Source organism: Bubalus bubalis, chromosome 2 (assembly GCF_019923935.1).
Source record: "Bubalus bubalis isolate 160015118507 breed Murrah chromosome 2, NDDB_SH_1, whole genome shotgun sequence".
In the NCBI taxonomy this organism is placed as follows: Eukaryota; Metazoa; Chordata; class Mammalia; order Artiodactyla; family Bovidae; genus Bubalus; species Bubalus bubalis.
In genome coordinates this window covers 36,797,569-36,813,314 of record NC_059158.1, presented here as the reverse complement: position 1 = coordinate 36,813,314, position 15,746 = coordinate 36,797,569, and the positions used below count along the sequence as shown (strand labels likewise).

The 15,746-nt window shown below is 39.9% G+C and overlaps 1 protein-coding gene across 8 annotated transcripts in view; it reads left to right on the top strand.

Moving 5' to 3' along the window:
- Nucleotides 1-891: 891 nt before the first annotated feature.
- Nucleotides 892-15,746, top strand: part of LOC102399180 (adenylate cyclase type 10) — a 39,475-nt gene continuing 24,620 nt past the window's right edge. For 5 of the 8 annotated variants that reach the window (XM_025270385.3, XM_025270373.3, XM_044930300.2 and 2 more), the window contains exons 1-12: nt 892-1,887; nt 3,141-3,245; nt 5,804-5,842; nt 6,590-6,733; nt 9,687-9,892; nt 10,140-10,230; nt 10,326-10,414; nt 11,013-11,204; nt 11,596-11,717; nt 14,658-14,734; nt 14,845-15,034; nt 15,533-15,588. In XM_025270385.3, coding sequence (XP_025126170.3) covers nt 1,731-1,887; nt 3,141-3,245; nt 5,804-5,842; nt 6,590-6,733; nt 9,687-9,892; nt 10,140-10,230; nt 10,326-10,414; nt 11,013-11,204; nt 11,596-11,717; nt 14,658-14,734; nt 14,845-15,034; nt 15,533-15,588 — 1,468 coding nt within the window. In that variant the 5' untranslated portion in view covers nt 892-1,730. Of the gene's footprint in view, nt 2,116-3,140; nt 3,246-5,803; nt 5,843-6,589; nt 6,734-9,686; nt 9,893-10,068; nt 10,231-10,325; nt 10,415-11,012; nt 11,205-11,595; nt 11,718-14,657; nt 14,735-14,844; nt 15,035-15,532; nt 15,589-15,746 lie in introns of those variants that run through there. The other 3 variants (XM_025270395.3, XM_025270379.3, XM_025270419.3) reach the window with 3 other exon arrangements.

Genomic DNA, 15,746 nt, shown 5'->3' with positions numbered 1-15,746 from the left:
TTGGTGTTGACTTCATTTGGTAAGCCCCAGGTTCTTCAGATGACAGATTACTAAAAACAATGAGGAGTTTTTATCCTTTGGTTTTGTTTAGGAGTCTTCAAGATGCAGAGTTCAGAAGAAATTCCTCAGACCTAATTTCTAGTACTTAAGCCAACAACAGTTCTAAAATGCTATTTATTTGTGTCTGTAAGGTTGTACATATACTACCAACCTCATACTGTTGTGGATTATTTTCTCACAGGTTTGGGTTTGTTTTTTTTTTTAATGAAATGCTTCAGTTGTCATTTTGTCATTGCATTTCAGACAGCTCATGACCCTTTTATTGTGGTCATTTTAGCACATAATAACCCACAAAGTGGGGGTGAGGTTTGGATTTTCTTCTTTGTTACTAGAAGTTCTTTTATTCATTTGTCCTTGTGACTGTAGTGATGCAAAAAGAGTGAATGGATGAGTGAATAATTGGTTTAATACATAGTTATTTTAAGTGCTTTTTTTGGCAGGATAATTGTAAATGTATATATTTTAATTGCACTGGTACATTGAACATGTCAGTGTCTATACCACTGGACCAAAAGAGCATTTTTAGAGCATTTTTCTGGCTAATGGATGTCTGGTAATAATGTCTTGATTTTCCTTCGGGACTCAACTACATAGGAGGGTTTGGGTTTTTTCCCCCTCAGCAGTGGAAGAAGCACAGGTGATGGATCATTGATGTCATTTCAGTTGTTACTTTTTAAAATAAATATAAAAATGCTAAAAAGTGTCTTGAATTTTGAGGAGTCTACATCCCATGGGTTCTGGATTGTGTTTATTATGTATTGCAATCTTTGTAAACACGTGTGCTCTATGGACAGTGTCAAACTTGGAGCTGTGTGTTGCCCCTTCACCTCTTTTTCTGCCCTTTGGGCCCTCCCACTCTACTGAGGAGATACTACTGTCACCTGTGGGTTGATCATTTATTTGATATTCTCACTGGACGTGTTCATTAAGAGGCAATAATTCCATGAGTAAAACTAGCCCTTTAGTTGTCACCAAAACAGCATTGACACATGTAGAACTAAACACAGTGAAGATGTGATTTTTAATTTCTTTATGCAGAAAAACAGACGCATTTCTGTGATTGTTAAAAATCCATAATATACTCATCCTTGTATTGCTTAGTATTTTAACAAATACGAACCACAGACCGGCAACCTCAAATAGTACCTTTTCACACAAAAGTGCGAGAGAAACGGCTCGGGAAATACTCCCATGATACCGAATGACCTGGCAGACAACAAAAACGGAAGAAAAGGACTGCCTGTGTTAAACAGCCTTAGTCTAACGGTATTAAAAACCATTCTGAGTTTGCTTTCGTCAGATGCCAAATGGAATTCGTCCTTAGAAACTAAGATGACCCAACTTTCAATGCCGGTGAAATGAAAAGGACCGCCCTTTAGATACTTAGCCCAGTTGATCAGTTTCATTGTAGAAGCATTTTCATGTTTCAAACATTTTAAAACGTCAAGTTTTGCTGCTTCGAAGACACCGCCCAGCCCGCCTTCTGCTCCGCCTCCCCGCCCACCGGAAGCCGGAGCTAGCGCTAAAGCGCTGAAAAACATGGGACTGGCCCCAAGTGAGTCCGCACTGATTGGTTGGTGGGAGGGACCAGTCGGGGCCGTCGTTGAGGATTGGCTACTACGCGGAGGGACCCCGTTTCCGGTAACTCGACGGGCAAGCCCGGCGCCGCCATGGCAACCGCCAGGCGGCTGGCGGCGCCGCCTCTATGGCCAGTAGAGGCCAGGTTGGCGGCGCTGCTTCCCGACCTACTGGTCTTCAGGAAGCCCAGGGGATCCGAACCCGAGCTCGCCACGGCCCAGGGAGTCCTCCTTGGCGTACACGTGACGGGTGAGGGCGAAGGGAGACGCGTCGCTCTCTCGACCTGCTGGAGGAGTGGCCGTTGGGCTTCAGCTCGTCTGGGCCGCGGCGGTTACGGGCGTGGCCCCGGGGTGAGCTAAGGCGGAGTGTGTCTGCACTTCTCGCCTCCTCCGCCGAAAACTAGAGGGCCATTTGCAGAGCAGGAGGACGCCTTTTTGGACGACCTGGCGTAGCCCTGGAATTCACTTCAGCGACGATGTAATTGAGACACAGAAAGGGGAAAGGATTTTTTAGGGTCATATGTCAGGCTTTGAACCCAAGTTATTCCCAACCTTGAGCATTTTCCATTAAACATTCTGCTTCATCCAGTGATTCTGTTTGCTCAGTTAATTCCTATTTTGAGTCTGTAAGTAAGTGCCCGCCATTGTTCTAGGAGTTAAGACCTAGCAGAGGGGCTTCGCAGGTGACGTTAGTGGTACAGCTTGCCAATGCAGGTAGTTTGATCCCTGGGTGGGAAAGATACGTATGAGGAGGGCATGGCAACCCACTCCAGTATTGTTGCCTGGAGAAGCCCATGGACAGAGGAGCCTGGCGGGCTGTAGCCCATAGAGTTACAAAGAGCTGGACAGGACTGAAGTGACTTCATATGCGTGCACAACTGCTATGAGAGTCATTTATATCATATTTATGGAGCTAAGTGTGTCACTGATATGAAAATGAGTGATTCGGGTGTCTGTCCTCGAAAAGCTCTCCATGAGTTTTCCGTAAGGCGTTAATCCATTTTCCTTGTCAGTGGTTTCTCTGTCCCTCACGTGGGGCAGGGGGGAATCCCACAGTTTCCATGGGCCAGGGAGCCTTAAGAAGGTGTAATGGGAAAGCACTGGCTGGATTTGGATGAGTCTTCACCGTGGGCAGCTCCTGGAAACATGGGGGAGGGTGGCCCTCTGGACTCCCAGAGGGAGCAGCAACCAGTCTGGCCCTGAGTACTTGCTAAGCAACATCATGTTAAAAGATAATGAAATGACTCATCTTGAAGAGGAGAAGGAAATGGCAACCCACTCCAGTACTCTTGCCTGGAAAATCCCATGGACCGAGGAGCCTAGTAGGCTACAGTCCATGGGGTCGCAAAGAGTTGGACACGACTGAGCGACTTCACTTCACTTCACTTCACTTCACTTCATCTTGAAGAGATCTTCCGTTTTACTGGCCTGATGTGTGGAGGGAATAGAGCCTAAAAGTTTAGGATTTGCAGCTAACATAGTGATTTTTGCTTTGGTGGTCAGGGTTTACAGCATTAATGGACAGGTTCAGCCTGAGCTGCAAGTTGGAACATGACATGGACAGACTGGCCCACATCTTCAGTTATTACATTAGTGACATCGTGGAGCGTGAGTGACTATTGTGGGGGAGGAAAGAGGTGTGGTGCTGGGCCCCTGAGGGTTTGTAACAGAAGGGGACCTGGGGTACTTTAAAATGCACACTAAAAGTGACATCCTTTTAGTGTCATTCATCCTTAATATCTTTTAGTTAATATCTTAATATCTTTTTGCCACTGATGAGCTAGATCTTTGCCTGTATCTGCCATTATACCCAGTTTCACATCATGTTGACTCATCCTGTTCAGAAAGGGGAGGAAAGTGCTGCTTTTTACTTTATATATTTGTATTTTATTTCAAAATAAAGTATTCCTCAGGTTGTCTCTTCAAACTGTAATATGTATCTCATGTGTATATCAGATAAAACATACAGAACACCTTCCCATTCTGTTATTGCATTTTGATCTGTTGAAGTAGGAATGAGTGTTTACTTTCCGCCATGTATTAAGTTTGTGGATATTTGCCTAATCTGGAGGGGAGAGGGACTTTTCATTTGTACAATAAACATGTTCTGAGTACCATCTCTGTGACATATGTTGTAATAAGTGAAGGGCATGCAAAAATCTACTCTTCAAAGAGCTTTGAGTCTAGTTAGGTCTACCTAACATAAATTACTCTGGCCCTACACCCTTTAGTACTAATATAACATTGCCTTCCTTTACTGACAGTATCCTGTTGAGTTATATCATTATTCTGAGATTCACCAGAATAATTACTTTATGGCATTTCCTTTAGCCATGTAAAGTGACTATTTGACTGCCCCTGTACCCCTGAGGAACAAGTATAAAAGATTTTTAGAGAATTCCCTGGTAATCCAGTGGTTAGGACTCCATGCTTCCAATACTGGAGTCAAGGTTCAATCCCTGGTCCAGGAACTAAGATCCTGCAAGCTGTGGGGTGTGGCCAAATTTTTTTTAATTTAAAAATAAAGTCTTTCAATTGATTTCTTTAAGTTTGGACCAAAGGAGGAGATGGAAATCATGTATCATGTTTGTATTATAAGCAAGAACTGCTGGGTATTGGAAACAGATGGGAAAATAAAAAAGATGCAGTACCTGCCTACCCCCGTGGAGATTGTATTATTGGGAACTAATGGAGGATAGGTGTTAAGAATGGAAGCTGGAAGAGGCATTTGGAACAGTTGCAGCAAGATAATGGAGATTTTATCTAGATTAGTGTTTCTCAACCTTGGCAGCACATTGGATAACCACTTAGGAAGCTTTTAAAAATCCTGTCTAGACTTCACCCCAGACCAGTTAAATTAGAATGTCTTGGGTGAGGCCCAAGAATGAGGATTTTTAAAGTTTCACAGGCAATTTCAGCGTGCGGTAAAAGTTGAAACCATTGGTCTAGATACATGGCAATGAAGGGAGCTATATGGAGATGATTTGAAATACAAATATTTCACAGTTCAACAGACAGGATTTTCTAATGTATCAGATTTCAGTGGGAAGCAGTGAAGAAACGGATTCTCAAGTTTTCTGACTTTTGTAACTGAGTTATATGGTGGAATCACTGAATCGTGATGGGAAAGATGGCTTTGAGAAGGAAAATTAAGGGTTCTGTTTTAATAGATTGAGTTTAAAGATGTTAATAAGTTAATAAGTCAGTCATTCAAGGGGAGAAATGAAGTTAGTAGCTGTGATTGAGATGGAGCTCAGAGAATAGATCTGTTAGAGTTGAAAAGTGAGTTGATGGCATGAAGATATTAAAGTAAATAAATGATTAAGTCCGCATGGGGCGAGTGTAAATAAAGAACCTAAGACTAAGCCTTAAGGAATCCCAGGGGAGGATTTTGATTACGGAGAAAGAACCTACAAAAGAGACTGTAAATCAGCCTGACCGTCAGGTAGGATTTTGTGGTATTTCTGAAGACTAAGTGGAAGTAATGTCTCTAGAAGAGGGCCGTTCTAGCTGGGTTGAAGATGAAAGGGTATCAAGTGCAGTGATGTCAGAAAAGTAGTGAATGTAGCAAGATGAATGCTGCTGATGATAATTTTAGTGAATTGGTGGAAATGGCCAAACTGGAATAAACTGAGAAGAGAATGGTAAAGAAAATAAGCATGATTAGGATAGGAGGAAAAACTTGTGTATCACCAGTCTCTTGAGAATTGTTTTGCTGGGAATATAACAAAAATGAGCTAATAACTAGAGAAGAAAACAGTCAAGAATACATGGGTTAATTTTGTTGTGCTTTGGTGGTTTTTTTAAATATATATTAATGGGAATGATGGAGTTTAGAGAAGATAAGAAAGGGAGTGAAGTTTTTAAGAGGGTGAAAGGGACTAGGATCCAGAGAACAAATAGAATGGCTTTGAAGATAACTTCAAAGGGTTTTTGAGGCGGACATTCCCGTTTTTAGAGACTACGGATATAGGAACCACAGATTTGCGGGAGAATTTAGAGGAAAGAAAGAAGGAGTCTGAACTTTAGAGAGAATAAATTAACCAGAAAAAAATTGGAGGAAAAGCTCAGTAGGCCATTCTTTTCATCATATATGACTCTGCCCGTGACCTGACATATCTCTGATTTTTGACTCGTTTTCCTCTCTCTCCCTTACTTGATTTCAGATGTGCTCTGTTTTGGAGGAGATATCCTAAATATCACAGGTATTTTTCAGTTTGTTTTTTAGTATTTACAGCACTGTAAGTTAGGAAGACTATATTTAGATGGAATATGGCATATAGCATTGTTTGGTTATTTAACATGTACTGGGCCCTGGGAAAGCAAAGATGAGGAAGGCACAGTCTCTGCCTCAGAGGATCTCTCAATTTAATGGAAAAGCCATGTCAGTAGTAAGCTCCCATGTACTTTACATTTTGTTCAGATTGAATGACAGGAAAATAAGTATCTATAAAGCATTCATGAGAAAACTAACGAAAAACTTGGTCACTAATAGCAGAAGCTAAGTATACGATAGGGAGAGAAGTCTAGCTTGTCTCTCCTTTCTGGAGAACTCTTAGGATCATTAACAGCTATCTGCCACAGAGTTGGCCTATCCTTTCACTTAAATTTAATAAAACCACTTAAAAACTTACAATTCAACTTGAATGTAATCCTACATTTTGTAAACTTGTTAGCTAGTACCTCTCCTCTTTCTGTTAATATACTGATGGAAAAAAGAGAAAGGGTTACCAGAAATAGCCTTAGTTTTAAGAACATTTCAGCTTCTACCTAGTAATGTTTTTATATGCTGATTAGTTTTGAGGATCTAAAGCAGTATTTTAACCTGGCATGATAGAGCGAGCCGAGAAACCTTGTCTGACACCTTGCATGACATCTGCATTACCGTGGGTTTGCCCTGGCGAGTGAATTCAGATATTTGATCTCTGTCAGCCTATTTTTTATCTCTGCAGGGAATGTGCTCCTAGCACTCTGGACAGTGGAACAAAATCAACTGAGTGACATCATTACTCTGGTGGCAAAATGCAGTCTGGAGATACAGGAGAAATTTGGGATCTACCATACCAGAGAAGGCCAGGACCTGCAGCTAAAGATAGGTAATAGCTACTAAAAGAGTGATCAGTTAAAAATAATAAACCACTATAAAAATTCAAAAGATAAATGACAACCTAGAGAAAAAACATTTGCAACTTATGTAGACAGGTGAATTTTTCTAATATAGAAAAAACACGTAGAAATCAAGAAAAGACTAACATTCTAAGAGAAAAAATGAGCAAAGAACAAGTAGCACATAAAGAAAACATCCCTAGTAACTTGTAGAAAACTGGTCAACTTCATAATAAGAAAAATACCAATTGAAAGTACCAATTTAGATCATTTTTTATCTATAGATATGGAAAAATTCAGATGCTGAGCACACTGTTGATGAGGTTGTGAGGAGTAAACCTCACACGGTGCTGATGAGTCAGCAATGGTACAGCTTCCATGGAGGCTGATTCAGTAATCTCGACCAAGATTGCAAATGCATTTTTTTCTTCAGCCCAGCAATCCTAACATTTATCCTTCAACCATACCATTTATCCTATAGGTACATCTGAATATTTATAAAATATCATATGTGTAAAATTATTGGCTGCAATATAAATTGTGATAAAAGTGTGAAAATAATACCTCTATGGAAGACGAGTTAAATAAACAATAACATGTCTACCTACTGAGATTCTCTGCAACTTTAAAAAAAGATGTTTTGCTAGAGCCATAGCTCCAAAATATAGGTGAGAAAAAGCAAGATGCAGAGCACTGTGTTTAGTATGCTACCTTTTGAGTAAGGAGGAAAAGTTAAGAATTTTTATTTGTTTATATTTGTATAAAGAAACACCAGAAAGATATATAAGAAACTAATAAAAGTTACCTATTGGGGGAAAATAGTGTAGATAGATATATAAGTTGGAATCAAGACTTTATAGTCTTTATATAGTTTGGTTTTTGAACTATGTTACTGTATTACATTATCAAAAATATAATACAATGCCATCGAATTTAAAAGCTGAACACAGGCCACAGTCGCAACAGTGGCAGAGTCAAGGTTGAAGGGGAAGCTCTGTACAAAAAACTGCTTCACAGGAGTCCACAACCTCCAAGGGTTTCTGAAGTAAGGGCAAAAGTTGGCTCCAGCTATTCAATGGTATTTTGAGGAGCAGAAGTGAATAATGATATTCCGAGTTATATGGCATCTCTCCTACCATCCTTTTTTTGTTCTTCTGGTTTTTGTTTTATTGGTAGATAATTCATAATTGATACTGTACGTAGACATATGTATATACTTTTGAAACCATCACTACAATCAAAATAATGAACATATTCAGCACTCACTCAAGTTTTCTGTGCCCCTTTATAAGCTTTCCCTCCCTTCCCTCCCCATCCCCAAACAATCACAGATCTCCTTTCTATCTTAGAGTTTATTTTTAATTTTTAAATAATTTATGTAAGTGGTATCATACAGTATGTACTTTTTGGCTACTTTAATTCAGCATAATTTGAGATTCATCATTCATTGTTATCCATTTGGGGCTATTACAAGTAAAGCTGCCATGAACATCTGTGTATAAGTCTTTGTATGGACATTTGCATTTACTTCTCTTGGTTAAATACGTAGGAGTGAAAGGGCCAGATCATAATGGTAGATGCATGTTTACCTTCTTCAGAAATTGTTGATTTTTTTTTTACCAAAGTGGTTGTACCATTTTACATTTCCACCAGCAGTGTATGAAAGTTCCAATTTCTCCATGTCCTAATCAACCTTTTTTATTGTCTGTTTGAGGTTGGAGAACTTCCTTTAACATTTCTCATAGTATGGGTTTGCTGTAGATATGTTTTTGTGTCTGCAAAAAAAAAATATTTCACCTCTGTTTTCAAAGGCTATTTCCCCTGGGTATAGAATTCTAGATCGACAGAGTTTTCCCCTCTTACATGAAAGCTGTTCTGCTGTCTTCTAGCTTGCAGTGTTTCCAACAAAAAATCTAATTTCAGCTTTATTTTTGTTTCTTTGTATATATTGTCTCTCCTCTTCCACTTCAGCTGCTTTTAATATATTTTCTTTATACTGGTTTTAGGCAATCTGATAATGATGTACCTTGGTACAGTTTTCTTAATTTTTCTTATGCTTAGGAATCTTTGAGATTCTTGGTTCTATAGGTTTCTAGTTTTTGTTAACATTTAGAAAATGTTCTGCCATTATTTCTTCAAATAACTTTTAACTCTTCCTCTGTCCAGTTATATACCTACTAGACTACTTGAAATTGTCCCACAGCTTGCTGTTGCTATGTTCGTTGTTTTCTTTTTTCCTCCCTGTATTTCATTTTAGATGGTTTACATTGCTGTGTTTTCAAATTTACAGACATTTGTAAAAACCAAAATTGTATATCAAAAGTATATACCTCTGTCATTCTTTTAAAATTGCTTTTCCCTTGTTGGATTGGGTGACTTACCTAAGGGCATACTTCTCGTGGTTATAGTCATGTCTTTCCTGGCAAGCAAGCCAGTTTTCAGCTGTTATTAACAAGAAAAAAAAAATCCTCCAGAGCAAGAAAAACAGGAGGCAGAAAAAAAGGGTATGGCAAAGCCCATTCGTGGTAAATACTGATTGTCTACTCTCTCAGTCCTGGTCACGTATGAGGAGAGCTGGTGTGGTTACAGAGTGGCCGAGTTCCTTAGCATAACCATTTGGTCTCTGCCATCAGGACCTAGCTATCTATTAGAAGAGCAATTTAGAGAGAAGACTCTTGGACGCCTAGGAGCCAAGAGTTTCTTCCCTCATACAACACAGGCTTGTTTGAATGTCTGCCTGTAGGTGTATTTAACACAGAAGGAGATCTGGGGCAAGGTATTATTTTTGAGGGTGAGCTCACCTAATACTTCTGCAGCTGTGGGCAATGAGTTTGGTATGATGCATAAAGCAATGTGAGGATTCCAACCCCACCCCGAAAACCCTTTGCATAGTTTGCCGGCTGAGTTTGTCTGGACATCAGTTGTCTTCTTTTCTCTGGATAGGTCTGTCTGCAGGTCGGATTTCCCAGGTTATTGTTGGAGATGAGCAGCGCCAGTACCTCTTGGTGATTGGCCGGGATGTAGATGGTGTGCAGTTAGCTCAACGGTTGGCTCAAGCAAATGAGATTGTCCTGTCCTGGAACTGCTGGAAGCTCTGTGAGCAGTACATGTTTGAAGTGGAAATCATGCGGGAGGATGAAGCTGTGAAGGTAGGAGGCTGGTCGCATCCACTGAAAGTCCTGAAAAGGACTTCCTGCTGCGCAGGGCAGTACTCTGGCAGTGCTCAACACCAGGCCAACCCAGTAACCACTGGAACTTTATTTTGGAGGGAGGTGAGGGATACTCTCCCAGGATAAACAATAAACAAGGGAAATGCCATCCTCAGCCCTCTATTAAAGAACCAAAGGTAATCCAGTTGGTGGATGGACACCGAATTGAGCAGTTCCCTTTCTATAGTTAAGAGATATGCGGATCATTGACCCATTTGATTTTGATGAGCATTTTTACAAGTGCCTCGATTATCTGCCACATTACCGGACAAGTGCTGGTAAGTGACTTCGTCCTTTATTATACTACCCATGCCCATTTCAAAGATAATTTTCTGCATGGCTGGAGACGTTTTGTTTGTTTTCCTTCTCTCAGACATTCTAAGAGCCGCCCTGGAGTTGGATCCAGATTCTGCACTTGAGCAAACCCTGCGGAAGCACATAATGAAAAACCTTTTGAAGAAGGTTGTTTCCTAGTTCTTGAGTCATTGTGTGTAGGCTGTGTGTGTGTTTGTATAAATAAGTGTACATGTACATATGTGACAACCATTCATATTGATCCAGTTCATCTCCTCCCCATTGTAATACCAGCAGATTTTCCCATCTGTACCAATTACTGACAGGTCTTATGAGTTTAGATTTCTTAGTCCTGGAAAGTAGAAACCATATTTGGTTTTTGTTTGTCCCTCTGGAAACTAATATTCTGTAAATAGGGTATAGAGTGTATGCTTGGTAAATACGTGTTGATTGATTCTGTATATGTGAATCCTGTAGTAAGTGATATAAAGACTAATAGAATTAGATATATCAAACTATGTCTTAGAGAGGAAAATAGAAAAGCTTGTCAAATTTCATCAGTAAGTTAGATTTAAAGTCAAATGATTTTAACTCCAAGTGCACTTAGTTGGTACATGCTCTATGCCTCTTGAATCTGAATTTTAAGTTTTTTGTCTGATATCCGAAAGTTATTTTCTCATGTTTACCATGGAATATAGAACTTAAATGCCTAACCATGATACTGAAAGTTGGAGATACAGCAAGGTGACTCAGCGTGTCTTTGTAGATTGATGAAGGCCAGCCTATGGAGTATATATCCGAATTCCGTACTGTGACTATGGTTTTGGTCAGCCTCGAGTTCCACAGGACAGCATGGATGTTGCGTTTGTGCCATCTTATCCAGGAGGCTGCGTTATACATCTCCACAGTGATAGAGAAAGGGGGTGGCCAGCTGAGCCGGATCTTTATGTTTGAGACAGTAAGTACAAGGGAACTTGACATATCAACATTAAAGGTGAGTAAGGAATAATAGTCTTATGACCAGTTTCTCTCTCACTGATAGACACTCTCTCTCAAAGACAGACACTAGACATTGAATTTTTGAAAGTTCTTAACATATTTCTCTGGTGTTCTAAATATCAGTTCTTTATATAGTTAAATGAAGTTTTTCTCTTCTTCTTTCTTTAAAAATTTCCATGTTGATGTGGCCTAGGATGTCGATTTCATGAAGCTTATAGAATCCTTCATGTCTAATAGAAAACCCAGCCAGGAAGGGGTCTGGCTTCACTCAGGGAAGTTGGTTCAGTTGAGGCAAGCTATATTTCTTCCCCAGGTCAATTTCCCTTTTCTTTCTTTGTCACCTGTCTCAGGGCTGCATGTTCCTCTGTGTTTTCGGCCTTCCTGGGGATAAGAAGCCAGACGAGTGTGCACATGCCCTGGAGAGCTCCTTCAGCATCTTCAGCTTCTGCTGGGAGAATCTTGCTGAGACCAAGTGAGGAGGAAGGTGGGGCAGAGAGGAGCTTCTCAGACCCAGTAGGGCTCTTCAGGCAGGGTAGGAGGTGGTAACAAGTAGCAGGGGTTGAGAGCATCCAGAGTCTGCCTAAAGGGGAGGGAGCACGCTAAGGGAAGTCAGAAGACAAGATATGTTAAGAAATCACTAGATACAGAACTGTGTGCTCGATTCCCAGGGGAAATGGGTGTGTTTTCATCCAGTGGGGTGGGAGAGAGGAAGGTGCAGAGTATGCATAGCAAGATGCTAGAACACTGCAAAGGGACAACCAATGTGTAAATTAATATACAACTAATATATCTGTATGTGAAGAGATGGCTGCCTGTCTTTGGGGAGGGGAAGGGAAGGAAGAGAAGTTATGGAGCAATTAACTTGATAGGAAGGACCACAGCTGGTTAACGCTCTTCTTCTTGGCTTTCACTCTTGGTCTTTCCCAGTCCTGTTGATTTTTCTGGAATTCACACTGAATTGATCTCCTGCCTCCATATCCACACCACTCTCCCACCTACAAAAGCCTAGTCCTAATGAAGTTGTGCAACTATGACATGATTGGTTGGAATTTTTCAAATGACCGTTTTGGTTTTTTTTTTTTTCCACTAGAAAGCTATAAGGAAAGTGTGTACATGAATAGATTTGAAAAACAGTCGTTCCTAATGTCAGCATTGAGTCAAAGATTTGTTTGCTTGCCATTCTTATTCAAGATGAATAAAAATTATGTCACGTACTTTCATAATACTTTAACATTTTTAAAATACTTTAGTATATGCTAGCAGCGTGAACATTTGTATCGTTTTACACATGAGGAAACTGAGGCCCCAGAAGAGGAGTTACTAGCATGGAAAAGAACTGGTAATGACACCCAGATCTTCTGTCCTCAAACCTGTGTTATTTTCATTACCTCATAGCTGCCTCTTACAAAATACAAATATTCCCTTTTCATACTGAAACAGAACTTAGAGATTGTCTCATCCAACTTCTTACTGGGTTGGCCAAAAGGTTCATTCAGGCTTATCAATAAGATGTAACAGAAAAACCCAAACAAACCTTTTGGCCAACCTGGTATTTTATAGATAAGATGCTACAGTTGCTTCATAGATACTCAGTGAAAAGTGAAAGTGTTAGTCACTCAGTTGTGTCCAATTCTTTGGGACCCTGTGGACTGTAGCCCACCAGGCTCCTCTGTCCATGGAATTCTCAAAGCAAGAACACTGGAGTAGGTAGCCATTCCCTTCTCCAGGGGCTCTTCCTGACCCAGGGATGGAACCTGGGTCTCCCGCATTGCAGGCAGATTCTTTACCATCTGAGCCACCAGGTATGTGATGGCAGTTCTTTCAGGCTTGTCGAGATCCGCAGATACTACAGCCTACTTCCCAGTCGTGCCTCCGTATGAGTATGCTAAGCCATTCCTTCCAGTGCGGTCTATTCTGTTTCCAAATTTTGCACTGACTTCTGGTCTTCAAGGCTCCTGCTGTTAGCCCTTGCTGTTGAATAAGATAGTCATTTCTTTGGTCATTAGAGACCATCTTACAATGCCTTTAAGCATGCCTTCTGTGACTCTTAGACCATAACTTGGTCCTTTCAGTCTTTTTTAGTTTAGAATCTTGTAGATGTTGAGATGAGCTCTCCAGATCTTGTCTAGCTCTTGGTTCGATCCTGGTTTGATCCTTGGTTTGATCCTTAGTTCGACCTGGGTTCAATCCCTGGGTTGGGAAGATCCACTGGAGAAGGGAAAGGCTACCCACTCCAGTATTCTGGCCTGGAGAATTCCTTGGGATCTCAAAGAGTCGGATGTGACTGAGTGACTTTCACCTTCATTTTCATTGTAGATGTTAAGAGCTAGACAAGATCTTAGAGTTCATCTCATTTGGCCTCCTTAACTTAAGTAAACTAAGACCCATAGGTCATGTTAGAAAGCCAAGTAATTTGACAGTGATAGATTCTAAAATCTAGTTTCCAGGTCAGTGTTTTTTTTTTCTTAAACATAATTACTGAGTCAGTAATTTCCTAAAGTGTGTTTTGTAGAACATTAGTCCCTTTAAAAATACTGAAAGAAAATATCTTCATGGTCATGTATGTTGGGAATTGATGCAACTATATTTCCTTCTTGAAGGTTCACAATATACATTAACATCAAAGTTTCTGAGTAGTCTCACAGTGAAGAAATTTGTTGTATTTTGTTTTATTCAACATTTCCCAAATTTACTTGATCACCAAACACCAAGACATATAAAAACCCAGAAGGATGAATGTTCTAAGGAGTATATTTTGGGAAATGCTTCCATCAGTAGCCTGACATTCTGAGTATTCCTTTTCTCTCACATTCTAGCATTATTTGATCCATTAATCCTGTATAGTTCTGTTGATCTACTTTTCAGTTTGGGATTTTATGTGAAGTACTGTGGTGTAGTGGAAATAACATTCGTCTGGGAGTCAGGAGGCCTGGATTCTCATTCTGATTGTAACATTAACTCGTACAACTCTGGGAAAGTTAATTAATGGGTTCAGTGTTTGTTTTGTTTTTTTTTTTTCCTTCTGTCAAATGGATTTTAAATATTTGCCCTGCATACCTCACATGTTTGTTGTTAATTATCCCTCAAATGATCAGATGAGATAATGAATTTGAAAGTACTTCAAAGAGCACACATAAAGTATCTGATAGATACAAGGTATTTTTAGTGTTTTTACTACTAATAGCTCTTCAACTGCCATTCCTGAGAAGGAGAAACATTTTGTTCCTTTTGACTATTTCCCTAATATTCAGTACTTTGTACCCACCATGTGGTGCTGTCTGACAGCAGCCTCTGGCCCTGTGCATTCTGAGCTCTAAAACTAGACTTCTGGATCTAGGGGAGTGGCAGTCTGGTGCCTGAAGCAGAGGCTTCTGAATGCATAGTTACCAACTGTTACTTTTCTCATCCCCAGGCTTGTTTCCATCAGTATCACCAATGGACCAGTATTCTGTGGCATGGTTGGGGCAGTTTCAAGACACGAATATACAGGTAGGAAAGGATATTGGACTTAGGTCTGTTAGGTCTGTGATTTAGAGGGCAAAGACGGAGGAGGGGATCAAAAAGTCTCCATCTTTTTCTTTATTGTCTCTGCAATACAGTTATTGGCCCAAAAGTAAGCCTCGTGGCAAGAATGATAAGTGCTTATCCGGGTTTGGTGTCCTGTGATGAGGTAACATATCTGAGATCTATGCTACCTGCTTACAACTTCAAGAAACTCCCAGAGAAAATGATGAAAAATATCTCTAACCCAGGGAAGATGTATGAATACGTTGGCCATAGAAGATGTATGTGAGTGTCATTATGTGATAGGTCACTCCCATCTGTTTTATAGAATCAGGGCATAGAAATAATCAGTGCTTGATTGTATGAAATTAGAGAGAACAATGCTTCTAATACTGGCCTGATGGAATAAGAGACATAAGAGGAGGGTTTCTGCGATCTTTAGCTTTTATGTTTAGCTCTTAGCTCATTCCTCAGTGAACTTCTTCTGTCCAACATGAAGAGAACAGTAGTAGCAGGTCACTAGTCCAGATGTTCTTTTTCCTTTGTGTACTTTCACTATTTACTTCCCTGAGCCTGGAAAAAGTAATAGTTTTTCTCCCCTTCCAAATGTTTTTAGTTTTTTAAAGACATTTATACAGAACTCTGGACCTCTTTGATTGTTTGAAAATATTTGTTTATAAGAACAACTTGTCCTCTATTTATTTTGTTTTTCTCTATTTAAAAGTATATTATCTATCTCAATCTGTTTTTAATTAACACGTTTCCCTTTGCCCTTTTCCCCAGAATGTTTGGGAAGAGACATTTGGCCACAGAGAGAAATAAAAATCACTCTTTGCTAGGTAAGTTTCCCTTTTTACCTTAAGTCATAATTTTGTAGGTGGTTAAATGTTATTTAAAAAGCAAAATGTGATTTTAAAAAGCAAAAAGAGACTAAATGCATCTAAGCTTGTAATAGAAAATAGAGAGCAACCTTCTTAGTGGATTTATGTTAATTTTG